A 17,198-nucleotide genomic window follows, 5' to 3' on the forward strand; every position below is an offset into this window, starting at 1 on the left:
TAAAAAACTGTCGAGTTGTTTTTTTTTTTTAAAGATTCTGAATTGTTCCCTTGACACCTTTTCTGTTGTAGAAGGATTCATGAACCAGCGTGGAGGCAGAGTGCCTTCTCCCATCCTCATCATTTCCTATGAGACCTTCCGCCTTCATGTTGGAGTCCTCCAGAAAGGAAGTGTTGGTCTGGTCATATGTGACGAGGTACTTGACTCTCAGCAGTCTGGGTGGTAGAAAATCTGTCAAAATCTCTTCACTGAGTATTGCCTTCCAAGGGCTGTGCTAGTCACTGGGGAATGCTGAAGACAGGATGCTGCCTTGGAGACAAGTGATAGGGAGAGCCTGTGATACCAAAATACAAGATACTGTCTGCCAAAAGAGGGCTTAAACAATGCTTAGAACTCCGAGGAGAGTGAGATGCTGGGGACTGATTGGCTTTGTTGTCTCCAGATAGTATCCCTGGACTAAAGAAGGACCTTGAAGGGTGGGTGGCAGTGTTTAGAGGATATAAACCAGAAAGTGAGAAAAGTCTCAACTTAGAGATTTATTTTGCCAAGGTTGAGGATGCTCTGGGGAAAAAGAGACACAAGCTACAGTAGGATCTGTAGCCTGTGCTTTTTCCAAAGAGGTTTTTGAGGACTTCAATATTTAAAGGGGGGCTGGGCACGATGATTCACGTCTGTAATCCCAGCACTTTGGGAGGCTGAGGTGAGTGGATCACTTGAACCCAGAAGTTTGGGACCAGCCTGGGCAACATGGTGAAACCCCACCTCTACCTAAAAAAGATGAAAATATTAGTCAGGTGTGGTGGTGCACCTGTAGTCCCAGCTACTCGGGAGGCTGAGGTGGGAGAATCAGCTGAGCCCGGGAAGTGAGCTGAGATTGTGCCACTGCACTCCAGCCTGGATGATGGGGTGTGAAACCCTGTCTCAAAACACACATATGGCCAGGCGCGGTGGCTCATGCCTGTTATCAGCACTTTGGGAGGCTGAGGCGGGTGGATCATGAGGTCAGGAGTTTGAGACCAGCCTGGCCAAGATGGTGAAACCCCGTCTCTACTAAAAATACAAAAATTAGCTGGGCACAGTGGCAGGCACCTGTAATCACAGCTACTCGGGAGGCTGAGGCAGAAGAATCTCTTGAACCCAGGAGGCGGATGTTGCAGTGAGCCTAGATCATGCCACTGCACTCTAGCCTGGGTGACAGAGCAAGACTCCGTCTCAAAAAAACAAATTAAAAAAAAACAAAAAACACGCATATACACAGACACACATGACCCTTTCTCAAAAAAAAAAACCACACACAAACACATAAAGGGGCAAGAGCAGGCTGGAGGGAAAGAGGAGCCTTCAGTTATGCATTCAGCTCAATAAATCTGCATTTTACATAGAGTTAAGTAAATAAAGAGTAAAGGAAGAAGTCAAATACACATTTGTCTGGGAGGGAGGATTTCTAGTCTTGTCTTTGTCTCCTACCTGTAAAGATGAGCTGTTTATTTACATTGTCAGGGTGAGGGAGGCCACCTGGGGAGAGGCATGGCCTTCTGTCTACTGCTATCTGTTTAGGAACAAAAGGAAAGACAGTTTTTTGCATGACTAGTTCCCAAGCTTAACTTTTCCCTTTGGCATAGTTTGGGGTCCTGAGATGTCATTTTCCTTCCACAGGGAACAGGTTCTAGAATTAGAGACCTTTATTCATATCCTGACTCTGCCACTTACTAGCAGTGTGACCTTCAACAAGTTACTTTACTGGTTGAACCTCTGTTTCTACATCAGTAAAATGGGGTGATAATATCTGCCTCATAGGATTATTGTGAGGATTAAATGATACTATTAAGAAAAAGCTCTTATTGCAGTGCCTGGTATGTCATAAGACCTTGGCAAATGTAAGCTCTGGTGGTTATTCCAGGCGGGGGGTACTTGCAAGGACAAAAGCAGAGATAAGAAAGTCCATACACCTTGTAGTAGTAGTTTGTATTGACTCCTTGTTCCTTCTCTCTGGGATTAAGGGAATATGGCTGTAGTTACTTTCCAGTATGTACTTTCCAGTATGTACTTTCCAGTATGTACTTTCCAGCCTTTTCCAGTATGTGTGAATGGCAGTAGAGAGGCTAGTACTTAGGAAGCAGTGAGGGTGACTGGGAGCTTCCGACTATAGAGAATTTTTCAGGACTTCCCAGTGGACTTGGCGACCCTGAGTCTATAGCCATTGTTTGCAACTTCTAGGGAGAGTTGAGCTCCTTTGTATACCCCTGAGGTTCTAGTGGAGAGGTGGCTGAAAGACGTGGCCCTATCTATCAACCAGTTGGCAGGCTAGGCTCAGCTCTGGGTACTGTAGATAGGCCAGTTGTCTGAGGAACTTCAGAGAGGGGACAGAGGGAAAAAGCTTGCTTTTGGGTACCATGCTTTCTAGTTGTGAGCTATTTTCTGGTCAGTCATTGTCTGGCTGGTCTTCAGACTCCCAACTTCCTGGTAGGAGTAGGGAAGTTACCAGGTTGAGGTGAGGTACGCATGTTACTGCCCTGTGGTTCATGGCCCTGGCATCTGCTTCATCACTGTGGAGGGGGACTATGCCAGGAGCCGGGTCCAAAGCATTGTGGGAGAGGAAGGCAGGCTGTAGCTGTTGAGACTTTGAGGATTAGGGAGCATCTAAATTTTTTTCTACCTTTTTTTTTTGAGACAAGGATCTTTGTTCTGTTGCCCAGATAGGGTGCAGTGATGTGATCTTGGCTCACCACAACCTCCACCTCCCAGGTTTAAGTGATTATCCTGCCTCAGCCACCTGAGTAGCTGATATTACAGGCATGCGCCACCACTCTAGCTACTTTTTGTATTTTTAGTAGAGATGGGGTTTCACCATGTTGGCCAGGCTGGTGTTGAACTCCTGGCCCCAAGTAATCTGTGACCTCGGCTTTCCAAAGTGCTGGGATTACAAGTTTGAGCCACTGTGCCCAGCCTTTTTCTTCTCCTTAGTGTTTTTTTCTTCCCCACTCTGTCCTGTTTTATGAGCTGACTCTGTGCAGGGCACAAGGGATGACACTGCCTCTTATCACACTGCAGCCCCTTGGCTGTTTACCTTTCTACTTGTTTACCTTTTATTTTGTCAACTGTCAGGGATCTAAGAAACCGAAAGTCCTGAAAAGATAATCATCTTACTCCAGGAGGGGAGAGGGTTTGTCCTGTTCAGACCCTGGAAAGGAAAGGTGCCATTTCAGGCTTTCACGTTCTCAGCTCCCACAGCGTCTTCCTCCCAGCTAACGCGTTTCTCTGGAACACAGTTTTTCATAATAACTTCTATGTACAAAATCTTTGATCCTCAATCAAAAGACATGGAATCAGCTCTGGCTTTGCCACTTACAAGCGTGACTTTCCACAGATAAGACTGCTCTGAGATTGTTTCTTCCTCTGTAGAGTGGGTGACACAGGGGCTACTTGAAAGGGATATGATCCAGATCAAGAGAGAGGATATATGGGAGCACTTTGCACAAGTGTATAGCAGAGGGATTGACCTCATCATCATCTCAGTCTTAAAGATTAGGAGACAAACTCAGGGAAGTGCGTGGTGACTTGCCCAGGTTTACCCAGCGAGTACATAGTAAGCTGGAATGTGAATGCAGGTGTGAGATTCCAAGTCATGGCTCTTTTTCCTATCGCCCTCTGCCTTGGATGCTTGGTGCAGAAAGAAGCTTGCCTTGGGTATGGAAGGGTTGTCCCTGTGCTCCTCATCAAGACCCATGTGGATCCTTAGTGACTGATCCAATAGGGAACTGGGGTTGGCTTTCTCTTTTGCAGAGACAGGATAGTGTGGTAGCCCATTTCATTTGCTGGGTCATTTATTAAGTGCCTTTTATGTGTCAGGCCCTGGAGATCTCACAGTGCTGTCCCTCAGGGAGCTTCAGTTTAGAAGATCTAATTGGTGGTGCTCATTTCCCCTGGACCTGTTGGGTGATTTCCTCTGACTTTCAAGTCTCATTTCCCTCTTCAGTTCAAAGTTAAAAATACAAAAGTTAGCCCGGCATAGTGGCACATGCCTGTAATACAAGCTACTCAGGAAGCTGAGGCGCAAGAATTGCTTAAATTGGGGAGGCAGGCACATGCCACCACACCCAGCTAATTTTTGTATTTTTAGTAGAGACAGGGTTTCACCATGTTGGCCAGGTTGAACTCGAACTCCTGACCTCAGGTGATCCACCTGCCTCCGCCTCCCAAAGTGCTAGGATTACAGGCATGAGCCACCATGCCCCGTTGGTTTATTTAATCTTTAATAGCAACATTGGTCATTATTTCATTCTTTCCTTCAACTAACATTCATTGAGCTTTGTCCTATACACTGAAATTATACAGGTGAATCTGACATAGTCTCTGCCTTAAGAAATCCTGGTCTCTGCCTAGTTGAGAAGATAAAGTACAGGAGAGTGATTAGCACTCTAGTACATATATTATGGATGAGGGCAGAATGGTACAGTGTCCAGACTCAGAGTCATACAGATCCTGAGTTCAAATCCCAGCTCTGCTACTTTCTACTGGCATGATTTTGGATAACGTTTACCTCTCTAAATCTTAGTTTCTTCATCTCTAAAATGGATAATACAATTTCCATTCGTGTGGATTACAGAACAGAATACAGGTAAATTGTTTAGTTAGTACCATGCCTACCACATTAAACGGGTTCACTAAATAGTAGCAGCCATTATGTACATAGTGCCACAGGAGCACAGAGGTGAGAGAGACAAGCAGCCTGGAGTCACTGAGGAAGGCTTTGCATAGGAGGTGACATCTGAGGAACTTGCCTGTGGAAAAGAGCTCTAGGCAGAGAGGTGGCATGGGCAAAGAGACATAAGGAAATCCAGCATTAGGAGTGATGAGGAGGTCAGGCTTCCTGGACTGTGACAAGCTTGGAGAGTGTCAGAAGTTCACTGGGGTCTTATTGAGAAGGGCTTTGAATGCTAAGCTACTGAGCTTAAAGAGCTTGGACTTGATGCTATAGATGGGAGAGTCAGTGAAGGGTCTGTGTTTAATTGCGTTGTCAAAGCCTGACTCAAGGGAGCAAGACTGATTGCTGATTCTTGGTTGAGTGGTTGAGTTTTGTGCGCCTTACCCAGTGTGGTGCTGGATATAGAAAAGGTACAGGCCTGATCTTGCCCATGTAGCTCTTGGAGAAAGAGGGAAGGTGGTCCTTTATGATTTTCTTGAAAAAGGCTTAAAAGAAGTAGTAGAGGTGTGGAGAGAATGGGAGGACAGGACAGGGAGAATAGGGATTGGGGAATAGATGTAAAGGGAAGCAGAGGGAAGCTCTGTGGCTCTACTAGCTGTGTGGATTCTGGTGGGACATGGAGCCTGGGCCAAGTCCCTTTAACACTGATGGCCCAGACAAGGCCTGGAGTCTAATACAGAAGGCGTCTGGCTCAGAAGGTTCTGAGTTGGGTAGGCTGATATGGAGGGAGGACTCCCTGAAAGCATGGGCTTGTCATATGGCCACATGATCTCTGAAGAGTATAGGTAGGCTGCCAAGGCTCTGGAGGTGGGGCAGGGAAAGGGATGGAAAGGAACAGAGGGAATCTTTGCTTTATGGGTATAGCACTGGTCTGGAAATGAGAGGTCTGTCTTTTGAGCCTAACATTCTGCATAGTCAAGTGGGTAAACCCTCTCTCATGCTGCCCCCTGCCTAGTTCCCAAGGCCTTAGAACCTGTAATGTTTTTGTTTTTTGTTGAGACAGTTCCTCACTATGTCACCCAGGTTATAGTGCACTCATGGCTCACTGAAGCTTCGACCTCCCGGACTCAAGCGATCCTCCCACCTTAGCCTCCCAAGTAGCTGGGGCTATGGGTGTAAGCTGCTAATGTCCAGCTAATTTTTGTATGTTTTGTAGAGATGGGGTTTCACCATGTTGGCCAGGCTGGTCTGGAATTCCTGGGCTCAAGTGATCCGCCCACCTCGGCCTCCCAAAGTGCTGGGATTACAGGTGTGAGCCTCCGCACCTGGCCCGGAATGTTTTTGAGTGCTCTTTTCCTGTCTGTCCAAGACTTTGCTACCGTATAGGGAATGCCACGTTGCACTCTGAATAAGGATTCTTTTGTAGGGACACAGGCTCAAGAACTCTGAGAATCAGACTTACCAAGCCCTGGACAGCTTGAATACCAGCCGGCGGGTGCTCATCTCCGGAACTCCCATCCAGAACGATCTGCTTGAGTATTTCAGCTTGGTACATTTTGTTAATTCCGGCATCCTAGGTAAGAATCTAGCCTTGTTTGCCACATCAGGGAGGAGCCCTGCCTAGTCTTTGGGAGTATAACTCCAGCTGAGGAGAGAAAGAAGAGAATGCTAGTTATATGTGGGTCACTAGGCACTCTTGTAGGAAGGCTTCTCTTGTCAGGGAGTAGCAAAGCCATTGGGAGGCCTTGAATCTGAGCAATTCAGCAAAGCCCATGTCGGCCATTTTTCCATTGCAGAGGTGGCAGGGGCTATACAGGGTGTGATGTTATGACGAGCTGAGGGTGGAATTATTATTTTTGCTTCTCACATCCTAGCTCCCTTATAAGAACTTTGGCCTCAGAGCAAGCTCTGTGTTGGGCAGATGTGTGTTTTTTAAAAATCATTTTAACCATTTTTAAGTGTAAATTCAGTGGTATTAAGTACATTCATGTTGTGCAACCATCACCATCATCCATCTTCAGATTTTTTTTTTTTTCTATTTACTAAACTGAAAATCTACCCGATGACTCCTCTCCCCTTCCCTCCCAGTGCTTTGAGAGGCTGGGGTGGGAAGATCACTTGAGGCCAGTTCACGACCAGCCTGGGCAACATAGTGAGATCTCGTCTTTACAAAATAAGAAAATTAGCTGGGTGTGGTGGTGTGTGCTGCTGGTCCTAGCTACTCAGGAGGCTGTGATCATGCCACTGTACTCTAGCTTGGGAAACAGAGCAAGGCCCTGTCTCTAAAATAATAATAATAATAATAACTCCTTATTCCTCCCTCCCCTAATCCCTGGCAACCACATATATATTTGTGAAATGGTGTGTTAGTACCACCCCAACTTGCCAGTGCTCAAGAGTAAGCAGAAGGCCGGGCGCGGTGGCTCAAGCCTGTAATCCCAGCACTTTGGGAGGCCGAGACGGGCGGATCACGAGGTCAGGAGATCGAGACCATCCTGGCTAACACGGTGAAACCCCGTCTCTACTAAAAATACAAAAAACTAGCCAGGCGAGGTGGCGGGCGCCTGTAGTCCCAGCTACTCCGGAGGCTGAGGCAGGAGAATGGCGTGAACCCGGGAGGCGGAGCTTGCAGTGAGCTGAGATCCTGCCACTGCACTCCAGCCCGGGCAACAGAGCAAGACTCCGTCTCAAAAAAAAAAAAAAAAAAAAAGTAAGCAGAGAACCTGCTGAGTGGCAAGATTATGACCAAGTGAACACATTTGTGTAACCACCATCAGATTAATTACACTCACTCGGCAGCCCCTTTTCTAATCACTGTCCTCTCCTTTCACCCCAGCAGTAAACTCCTTCTTGACACTATAGGTTGGTTTTGCCTATTTTTGAATTTATATAAATGAAATCATATAGTATGTATTCCTTTATATCTGGTTTCTTTTGTTCAACATTATGTTTATAAAGTTTATCCACATTATGTGTAGCAGTGGTTCGTTCATTTTCATAATTGCATACTATTCCATGTTATGAATACACTAGAATTTATTCTACTGGTTTTGTTTTGTTTGTTGAGACAGAGTCTCTGTTGCCCAGGCTGGAGTACAGTGTTGCAATCATAGCTCACTGCACCCACAACTTCCTGGGCTCAAGCAATCCTCCCACCTCAGCTTCCTGAGTAGTTGGGACTATAGGCACATGCCACCACCATTAGCTAACTTTTAAATTTTTTATACAGATGGGGTCTCACTATGTTGCTCAGGCTGGTCTTGAATTCCTGGGTTCAAATGATTCTCTTACGTCAGCCTCTCAAACTGCTGGAATTACAGGCATGAGCCCCTATGCCTGGCTTCCAACTTTTTCTGTTTGGATATCTGGTTCACCCTGCATCATACATTGAAAAGACCATTCTTTCCCCCATTGCTTTGCAGGGCTACCTTCTTCATAAATCAAATGTTCATATATGTGTTGCTCCATTTATGGACTCTATTCTGTTCCTCTGGTCTGTTTGTCTCCTTGTGCCAGTACTTCCCTGCTTTATTTACTGTGGCCTAATGAGTCTTGATATTCATTAGTGTGAATATTCTATCTATAGTCTTCTTTTTTTATTAAATTTTGACATGGGGTCTTGCTTTGTCACCCAGGCTGGAATGCAGTGGTGAGATCATGGCTCACTGCAGCCTTAACTTCCAGGCTCTAGTGATCCACCCGCCTCAGCCTCCTGAGTAGCTGGGACAACAGGCACACACTATCATGCCTGGCTAATTTTTGTATTTTGGGTAGAGGTGGGGTTTTGCCATGTTGTCCAGCCTGGTCTTGAACTCTTGAGCTCAAACAATCTGCTCAGCCTCCAATTATATTCTTACGCCTTAACATTGTCCTAGATATTCTTGGCCCCTTGCATTCTCATGTAAATTTCAGAATCAACTTGTCAATTTATACCCCTACTGCCTGCCATACCCAACAAAATAACTCTAACTGGATTTTAATTGGGCTGTATTGAAACATAGATAAATTCTGAAACATCTTTCATTTTTATATAAGGAACCTTCCAATATATTAATATGCTCTGTCTCTCAACTTATTTAGGTCATCTTTAATTTCTCTCAATGTGGCCAGGTGCAACGGCTCACAACTGTAATCCCAGCACTTTGGGAGGCCAAGGCGGGAGGGTAGCTGGAGCCCAGGAGTTCAAGACCAGCCTGGGCAACATGGCAAAATTCCATCTCTACAAAAAAATACAAAAGTTAGCTGAGTGTGGTGGCATGCGCCTATAGTCCCAGCTACTTGGGAGGCTGAGGCTGTGGTGAGCCATGATTGCCCCATTGCATTCCAGCCTGGGCGACAGGGAGAGAACCTGTCTCAAAAAAAAAAAAAAAAAAATTGGCCGGGCACAGTGGCTCACGCCTGTAATCCCAGCACTTTGGGAGGCTGAGGCGGGCGGATCACGAGATCGGGGTTCAAGACCAGCCTGACCAACATGGTGAAACCCCGTCTCTACTAGAAATACAAAAATTAGCCAGGCACGGAGGCGGGTGCCTGTAATCCCAACCACTCGGGAGGCTGAGGCAGGAGAATTGCCTGAACCCAGGAGGCAGAGGTTGCAGTGAGCCGAGATTGCGCCACTGCACTGGTGGCGCACCCACTGCACTGGGTGACAGAGCAAGACTCCATCTCAGAAAAAAAAAAAAAAAAAAATCCACTCTGGCCATGTTTGTCTTTTTAGTGGACTATTCAGTCCATTTACATTTACTCTAAGTAATTATATATTTGGATTTTCACCTATCATCTCACTATTTGGCCTTTCAAGTCTTCACTGCTTTGATACCTCTCTGATCTGTTAAACAGAAATTGGCCTATATTTTGTTTAGCCTTGTTCTTGGTAGGAAGGCTGTTTTGTGAGAAGGTAGTCTGCCATCACTAGCTGTAGGAAAATCATTCCTTTTCCACATTCTTCTGTTTTCCTTCTCTCCTGTTTTTAGGGACTGCCCATGAATTCAAGAAGCATTTTGAATTGCCAATTTTGAAGGGTCGAGATGCTGCTGCTAGTGAGGCAGACAGGAAGCTAGGAGAGGAGCGGCTGCGGGAGCTCACCAGTATTGTGAATAGGTAATGACCTCAAGCGAAGTCATTAGAATTGCCTCCCAAACCATCCATGGCCAGTCCTTTGGGGGCTTTGCCTGTCTAGAGCCCTCAAAGGCTGGGATTCTAGGAAGGGAGTGGGATCTGTGTCCTAACTACGGCCACTGAATAAACAAAGGAGTCTTGGAGGCGAAGTTCCTGCTTTCTTTCTAGCCTAGGCTCTGTGGTCTGGTTTTGGTCTGTTTATCAGCCTGCTGAGGAAGCTCTTCTCTGATGCTGCTGGACTTCTTGAGCAAAGTATACCTTGAAGCATTACTAGTATTTCCGAAGCTTCCTGTCAGTTTGTCTCAGACCCGAAGCATTAGGCTTCTCTTCCCAGGCCCCATAGTCATTCTGTGACACGTAGGAGAAGATCTGAAAGGGGCTTGTGGATCCCAGGCTAAGAGGACTTACTTTTTCATAGGACTTACATAACCCAGGGGGTAGGCACATTCTGGACTCCTTTGTCCAGAGGTGGTATGCACTTAATAGGTTACATTCTAAAGAGTCCTCCTGCCCTTCCCAACAACTGCCTGGCTACCTGGCTACCTCTCCCTACCAATTTTAGATGGCAGGCCGGGTGTGGTGGCTCATGCCTATAATCCCACCACTTTGGGAAACCGAGGCAGGTGGATCACTTGAGGTAAGGAGTTCGAGACCAGCCTGGCCAACATGGGGAAATACAAAAATTAGCCGGGTGTGGTGGGGTGCACCTGTAGTCCCAGCTACTCTGGAGGGAGAGGCAGGAGAATCGCTTGAACCTGGGAGGCGGAGGTTGGAGTGAGCTGAGACGCGCCACTGCACTCCAGCCTGGGTGACAGAGCAAGACTCTGTCTCAAAAAAGAAAAAAAAAAAAATTAGATGGCAGGAAGAAGAATTGGTGTTTTCTTAAGATCTGCTTCTTAGGTGCCTGATCCCTGTCCTTCCTGGTCTTCCCAGGAGGTCTATGCTTAATTCCATTTAGCCATGTAGCAGCGGGCATTTGGACAAATGCAAGCAGAAACTCCCCTAAGGACTTAGTAATTTACAGCTTGCTTTTCCTGTTAGAGCTCCTGTCTCAATGGGAGCCTCAGTCTTCTCTTGAAGACTAGGCAACATATTGAAGGGGAAGAGAAAGTGCTGCCTGTCTAAGCTAGAATGTTTGGAAGGTCTCTGTTCCCATAACTGAGACCCTGATACAGATGTGTTTGACATAGGTCTGATGAGTCTCTGACTTTTTTTTTTTTTTTTTGAGACGGAGTCTTGCTCTTGTTGCCCAAGCTGGAGTGCAATGGGGTGATCTCGACTCACTGCAACCTCCACCCCCTGGGTTCAAGCAATTCTCCTGCCTCAGCCTCCCGAGTAGCTGGGTTTACAGGCGCCTGCCACCATATTTGGCTAATTTTCGTATTTTTAGTAGAGACGGGGTTTCTCCATTTTGGCCAGGCTGGTCTCGAACTCCTGACCTCAGGTGATCCACCACCTCGGCTTCCCAAAGTGCTGGGATTACAGGCGTTAGCTACTGCACCTGACCAGTCTCTGACATTTGATACTGTAAAAGAGGGCTAGTCTTGGTTCTTTGGGTGGTAGCTTTTATTCCCGTAGTTAGCATGGCAATTTTACCAGCCTCTTGCCTTTTTACCCTGTTTTCTCTAGATGCCTGATACGGAGGACTTCTGATATCCTTTCTAAATATCTGCCTGTGAAGATTGAGCAGGTCGTTTGTTGTAGGTACTGAACTCAACTGAAAGATCTGGAGTGAGTGGGTCAAAGCCTAGCTCCTGAAGCATGGCTGGACTCTCAAGGTGTTCTCAGAGGACAGGAGGGTGGTCTAGCTTTTTCCACTGACCCAGCTGCCTTTTTTAGGCTGACACCCCTTCAGACTGAGTTATACAAGAGGTTTCTGAGACAAGCCAAACCAGCAGAAGAATTGCATGAGGGCAAGATGAGTGTGTCTTCCCTTTCTTCCATCACCTCGCTAAAGAAGCTTTGTAATCGTGAGTTGGGCTTGTGTCCTGGTGTCCTCTGTGAGAGTGAGCAAGGGAGGGTAGGTTCCTGTAGTGGCCCGGCGACCCTCACTAAAACTTGTCCAGAGTCATACTCAGAGGCCACATGTGATTCCAACCCTACCCAAGGCACGAACCCTGCATTGTGAACTCTGTTTACCAGACCCTTTGCTTTGGAAAATTGAACTCATCTTCTGTCCAGTCCATGCTTGATGACCTGGGATATGTCGACTGTGTGTGTGAGTGCTTGCATGTACACATGCTCATATACAATGTTGGGCAGGAGGAAAAATAACAAAGAAACCTTGCCTGCTCTGTTATAGCTCCCTTCTTGTTGGGAGAACACATTAGTGAGTGAGATTGTCCATCCATTGTCCCAGATGGCACCGACTGTATCCTGTTGGAATTTGGTAGGATGAAGATCAAGCAAGTCTGATATTGAGGAAGGCCTTCTGGGCTAGGCTTCTAGAGGGAGTTCTAGTGAACACTGTTCAGAAAACAAAGTAGCTGGGTTTTGTTTTGTTTTCTCCCAGATCCAGCTTTAATCCATGATAAGTGTGTGGAAGAAGAGGATGGCTTTGTGGGTGCCTTGGACCTCTTCCCTCCTGGTTATAGCTCTAAGGCCCTGGAGCCCCAGCTGTCAGGTGACCCTTTTCCTACCAGTATTTGGGCTTCTCTAGGAGGAGGGTGGGAGATTTTCTTTGTGCTAGGGCTGTCCTGTTTCAAGGCAGGATATCAAGAGTGCCTGGGCCATTGGGATAGCCAGTAGGGGATTGCTGGTTGCTGCTCTTCCCAGGTAAGATGCTGGTCCTGGATTACATTCTGGCGGTGACCCGAAGCTGTAGCAGTGACAAAGTAGTGCTGGTGTCGAATTACACCCAGACTTTGGATCTCTTTGAGAAGCTGTGCCGGGCCCGAAGGTAGGGAAGAGCCTAACCAGGATGCCAAAGGGGATGTACCCCTCCCCTACTGCCCCTCTAGTTCTGATTTGTGGGTGTGGGCCAAGATCTGGGCACATAAATGCTTTCCCTGAAGATATCTTCCCTTATTGCTATGATGGCCCCAGCTCTATCTCCAAGTAGAAGATCCTCTAGTCCTTCAGGTACTCCTTTAGGACAGAGTCTTGGCCTCTAGCTCCCTGCCCCTGCCTTTGGGAGCTTAGGGCCTCAAGCATGGTTATTTCAATCCCTTCAGTAGCTCTCACTCTGCTTTCTTGGGTCTTTTTTAAAAAGTTTTTATTTAAAAATTTTTTTTCCCCAATCACTGAAGCTCTATTTTCTTGGGTCTCAAATCCCCCTTCAGGTACTTATATGTCCGCCTGGATGGCACGATGTCCATTAAGAAGCGAGCCAAGGTTGTAGAACGCTTCAATAGTCCATCGGTAAATGCACATCCCCTGTTCCCACACCACCAATGCAGTATCATCAGAATTAAGGATTGATGGAGAAGCTATAAGGGGTTACCTTGATTTTTTTTTTTTTTTCTTCTCCTAGTGGATATGGTAGGATTTGGCTGGTTGGTGATGGCTGGGCTGGGAACTGACTTTGTGCGTTGAGAAATTGGCTGGTGAGCAGATAAACTGGTGGCTTTCACAATTGGTACTGAATAGTATAGAGGCATGAGAGAGGAGCTGGTTGGGCTGAGCAGGATCCCAGTTTAGACTATAAGAGGTTCCTTTTCTCCTGTTTCTTCTCTTTCCAGAGCCCTGACTTTGTCTTCATGCTGAGCAGCAAAGCTGGGGGCTGTGGCCTCAATCTCATTGGGGCTAACCGGCTGGTCATGTTTGACCCTGACTGGAACCCAGCCAATGATGAACAAGCCATGGCCCGGGTCTGGCGAGATGGTCAAAAGAAGACTTGCTATATCTACCGCCTGCTGTCTGTAAGGATGGTGATAGTAGTCATAGTAGGGGTGGGTTATGGAACGAGACCTTCAGGACCGCCTTTCTTTGGCCTTTCTGTCTCTAGCAGTAGCCAAGCTATGGGCCCAGAAGTGAGTCCTTTATTTTTCTGTTCTCCCTCCCCTTCTCTCCACCCCATTCCCTCAAACCATTCTTACTGTGCCATCTGAATACTTGTTCAGTACATCCTTTTCACAGGACACCTGCTTCCCTCATCCATGATTTCTGCTGTGTCACCAGCCTTGTAGTCTTCTCTCATCCCCTGTCCTATTGGCATTCTCCAAGTTCTCAATTATCACCTTCAGACCATCCATCCCATAGTTCCTCTCTTGCAGCTTACGTCGTTGGACTTGACTACCCTCTTTTCTCCCTTGCTGCAGTCCTCTATTCTCTGCTATATTCCTAATTTATTGATGACTTTGGACACTAGCTCAGCCTTCATTTCTTTTCCAAAGCCAGCAATCATACTGGCTGACCTCAAGGACCATGCGGTCATCCAGCCCTCTGGCCTTCATGTTTCCTTGACCTCATCTCAATCCCCCTTCATCTTAACTATTCCTAAGGTCACACTGTGGAACTTGTTAGAACCCCAAACCTTAATAATTGGTCATTCTACTCTCACTTCTTGTCCTCCTAGCTTTCACATACCTGCTGTATCTGCTTCAGCCTACTGTTCCTGTAGCCTGTCCCCTTGCCACCCTCCCACTCATCTGGCTTGACTTCCTTGTTTATTTAGCCCAGTCTTCATTGTGCATCCTTTCAGCTACTCTTTTCCCAATACCCATTCTAGTTGGATTATTTGAGCTGTTTTCAGCTTCTACACCAGCTACATTGCATTTACAGGTTGGTACTACCACAAATTCATGTTCTCTTTTTGAGGTGGGCCATATCTCATTTCCTTCAACCATTTCAAGCATCTACCATTTCTCTCAAATTTCCTGCCTAACTCATCTTCTTTCTACTCACTCATCAGACTCCTTATACCACTGAACCTACCTTCAAATATACTACTGACTTCCTAATTGCCAAAACAGGAGACTGTTGATTTTTCCTCTTTGTGTATCTCACACTGTAACTAATAATCCCTTTAAAAATGCTCTTCTAGGCTGGGTGCAGGAGGATCACTTGAGGCCAGGAGTTTGAGGCTATAGTGAGCTAGGATTGTGTCACTCTATCCTGGGTGACAGAACAGGATCCTGTCTTAAAAAAAAAAAAAAAATTTTTTTTTTTCATTTTTGGAAACTCCACTGTGGTTCTTCTACCTGATTACATATAGTCATTGTACTGACAAATCTCTAACTATAAAATTTTAGCCCAGATCTCTTACCTGAGCTGTAAACCCCTATTTCTGTCACTGAATCTACATTTCCACTTAGATTTTTAATGAGCACTTTAGAAGTATCATGACTAAACTCATTCCCCTTCTGATTAATTGATTGATTTTGAGACCGTTTCTTTTTTTTTTTTTTTTTTTTTGAGACGGAGTCTCGCTCTGTCGCCCAGGCTGGAGTGCAGTGGCCAGATCTCAGCTCACTGCAAGCTCCGCCTCCCGGGTTTACGCCATTCTCCTGCCTCAGCCTCCCGAGTAGCTGGGACTACAGGCGCCCGCCACCTCGCCCGGCTAGTTTTTTGTATTTTTTTAGTAGAGACGGGGTTTCACTGTGTTAGCCAGGATGGTCTCGATCTCCTGACCTCATGATCCACCCATCTCGGCCTCCCAAAGTGCTGGGATTACAGGCTTGAGCCACCGTGCCCGGCCGAGACAGTTTCTTTCTGTTGCCTAAGCTGGAGGACAGTGGCACGATCATGGCCCACTACAGCTTCAACCTCCCACCTCAACCCCCTGAAGTAGCTGGGGCTACAGGTGTGTGCCACCACACCCGGATAAATTTTTTCTTTATTTTTTGTAGAGAAGGGGTCCTGCTATTTTGCGTAGGCTGGTCTCGAACATCTGGACTCAAGTGATCCTCCCACCTTGGCCTTCCCAAGTGCTGGGATTAACAGCATGAGCCACCACACCTGGCGCCCTTTCTGAATGTTGTTCTTAATGGCTCCATTATCCACCCAACCCAAAACTGGGAATAATCTTAGTGGACTATTCTTTTCTCCTAACAACCAGATTCCTACCAGTTTTCACGGATTTTTACCTTCTTGAAATTTCCTTAATCTAACTAACCCTGCTCTCCAAGCCCTCCAGAGGTCATGGTCATCTGTCACTTGGATATTGCAGCAGCTTCCTAATTGTTTACTTCTGTCTTATCCCAACCCATTGTTCACATACTGCTTCCAGAAGGAGCTTTCCAAAAATTCTGATTTTACTTTTCATCCCTTCGAAGACAAGATTAAGGCCTTCAGCATGGCATCCAAGGTTCTTTTTTTTTGAGAGGGAGTCTTGCTCTTGTTGCCCAGGCTGGAGTGCAATGGCATAATCTCGGCTTACTGCAACCTCTGCCTCCTGGGTTCAAGCGATTCTCTTGCTTCTCCTGAGTAGCTGGGATTACAGGTGCCCACCACCAGGCCTGGCTAATTTTTGTATTTTTAGTAGAGACGGGGTTTCACCATGTTGGCTAGGCTGGTCTCGAACTCCTGATCTTGTGATCTGCCTGCCTCGGCCTCCCAAAGTGCTAGGATTAGAGGCGTGAGCCACCGTGCCTGTCCCCAAGGTTCTTTAATGTGGCCTCTGCTGACTTCCCAGTCTCAGCTCTTACTACATTCCCACCAACCTCTAGTTAGCCTGAACTCCTCACAGTCCTCCAATAGGCCAGTAGTATTCCTTTGTTCCTATGCTGGGAATGCCTTTCTTTGTATCTTTTCTTACAAACCATCTATTCATTTTCAAGACTGAGCTTAAGGATACAGTTTCAAGTTTTCAATACTGTTCTACTCTACCATCCTTACGGACTCCCAGTTATCCTGTACAGATTTCTGTCATTGTATCAACTCTTTAAATGTTTGTCTTTCTCACTAATCTAGGAGCTCAAGGATAGGGGATATATATGATTCTTTGTATCCTAATGTCAGCACAGGGTCTGAAATGGAATAGATACCCAAATGATATTTATTGAATGAATTAGAGTTGGGCTTGGTATGGAAATCTGAAGCTGCAGCAGACAAACCTCAGTTCACCCTGAAGGGATTTAGCCAGGCTCCGGGACCCTTCATTAGTACGGAAAATAGCCTGGGTCTACATGACTATTCATGTCATGTTCTCAGGAGACAGACTGGGAAAATGGGCCTCAGCTGAGTAGAGATAATGCTCTGGGACTCATACTTTTTATTCATATCCCCTTCTCGGGTAGCTGTGTTTCACCCCTTTGGTTTTCCTACTCCCTTTTTATGGGGATGGCTAAGCACTGTATCCCTTGACATTTCACACCCGCTCTTCCCCAGGCAGGGACCATTGAGGAGAAGATCTTCCAGCGTCAGAGCCACAAGAAGGCACTGAGCAGCTGTGTGGTGGACGAGGAGCAGGATGTAGAGCGCCACTTCTCTCTGGGCGAGTTGAAGGAGCTGTTTATCCTGGATGAAGCTAGCCTCAGTGACACACATGACAGGT

General features: G+C 46.5%; 1 protein-coding gene across 3 annotated transcripts in view; it reads left to right on the top strand.

The window, feature by feature from the left end:
* The window catches only part of RAD54L (RAD54 like), a 32,225-nt gene that overhangs the window by 14,536 nt on the left and 491 nt on the right, over positions 1-17,198 (top strand). For all 3 annotated transcript variants that reach the window (XM_030912907.1, XM_030912908.1, XM_010363031.2), the window contains 10 exons: positions 72-196; positions 6,072-6,222; positions 9,619-9,745; positions 11,393-11,467; positions 11,603-11,733; positions 12,276-12,386; positions 12,539-12,662; positions 13,045-13,123; positions 13,444-13,623; positions 17,033-17,196. In XM_030912907.1, coding sequence (XP_030768767.1) covers positions 72-196; positions 6,072-6,222; positions 9,619-9,745; positions 11,393-11,467; positions 11,603-11,733; positions 12,276-12,386; positions 12,539-12,662; positions 13,045-13,123; positions 13,444-13,623; positions 17,033-17,196 — 1,267 coding nt within the window. The remainder of the gene's footprint in view (positions 1-71; positions 197-6,071; positions 6,223-9,618; positions 9,746-11,392; positions 11,468-11,602; positions 11,734-12,275; positions 12,387-12,538; positions 12,663-13,044; positions 13,124-13,443; positions 13,624-17,032; positions 17,197-17,198) is intronic.

The sequence above is a fragment of the Rhinopithecus roxellana genome, chromosome 12, assembly GCF_007565055.1.
Source record: "Rhinopithecus roxellana isolate Shanxi Qingling chromosome 12, ASM756505v1, whole genome shotgun sequence".
In the NCBI taxonomy this organism is placed as follows: domain Eukaryota; kingdom Metazoa; phylum Chordata; class Mammalia; order Primates; family Cercopithecidae; genus Rhinopithecus; species Rhinopithecus roxellana.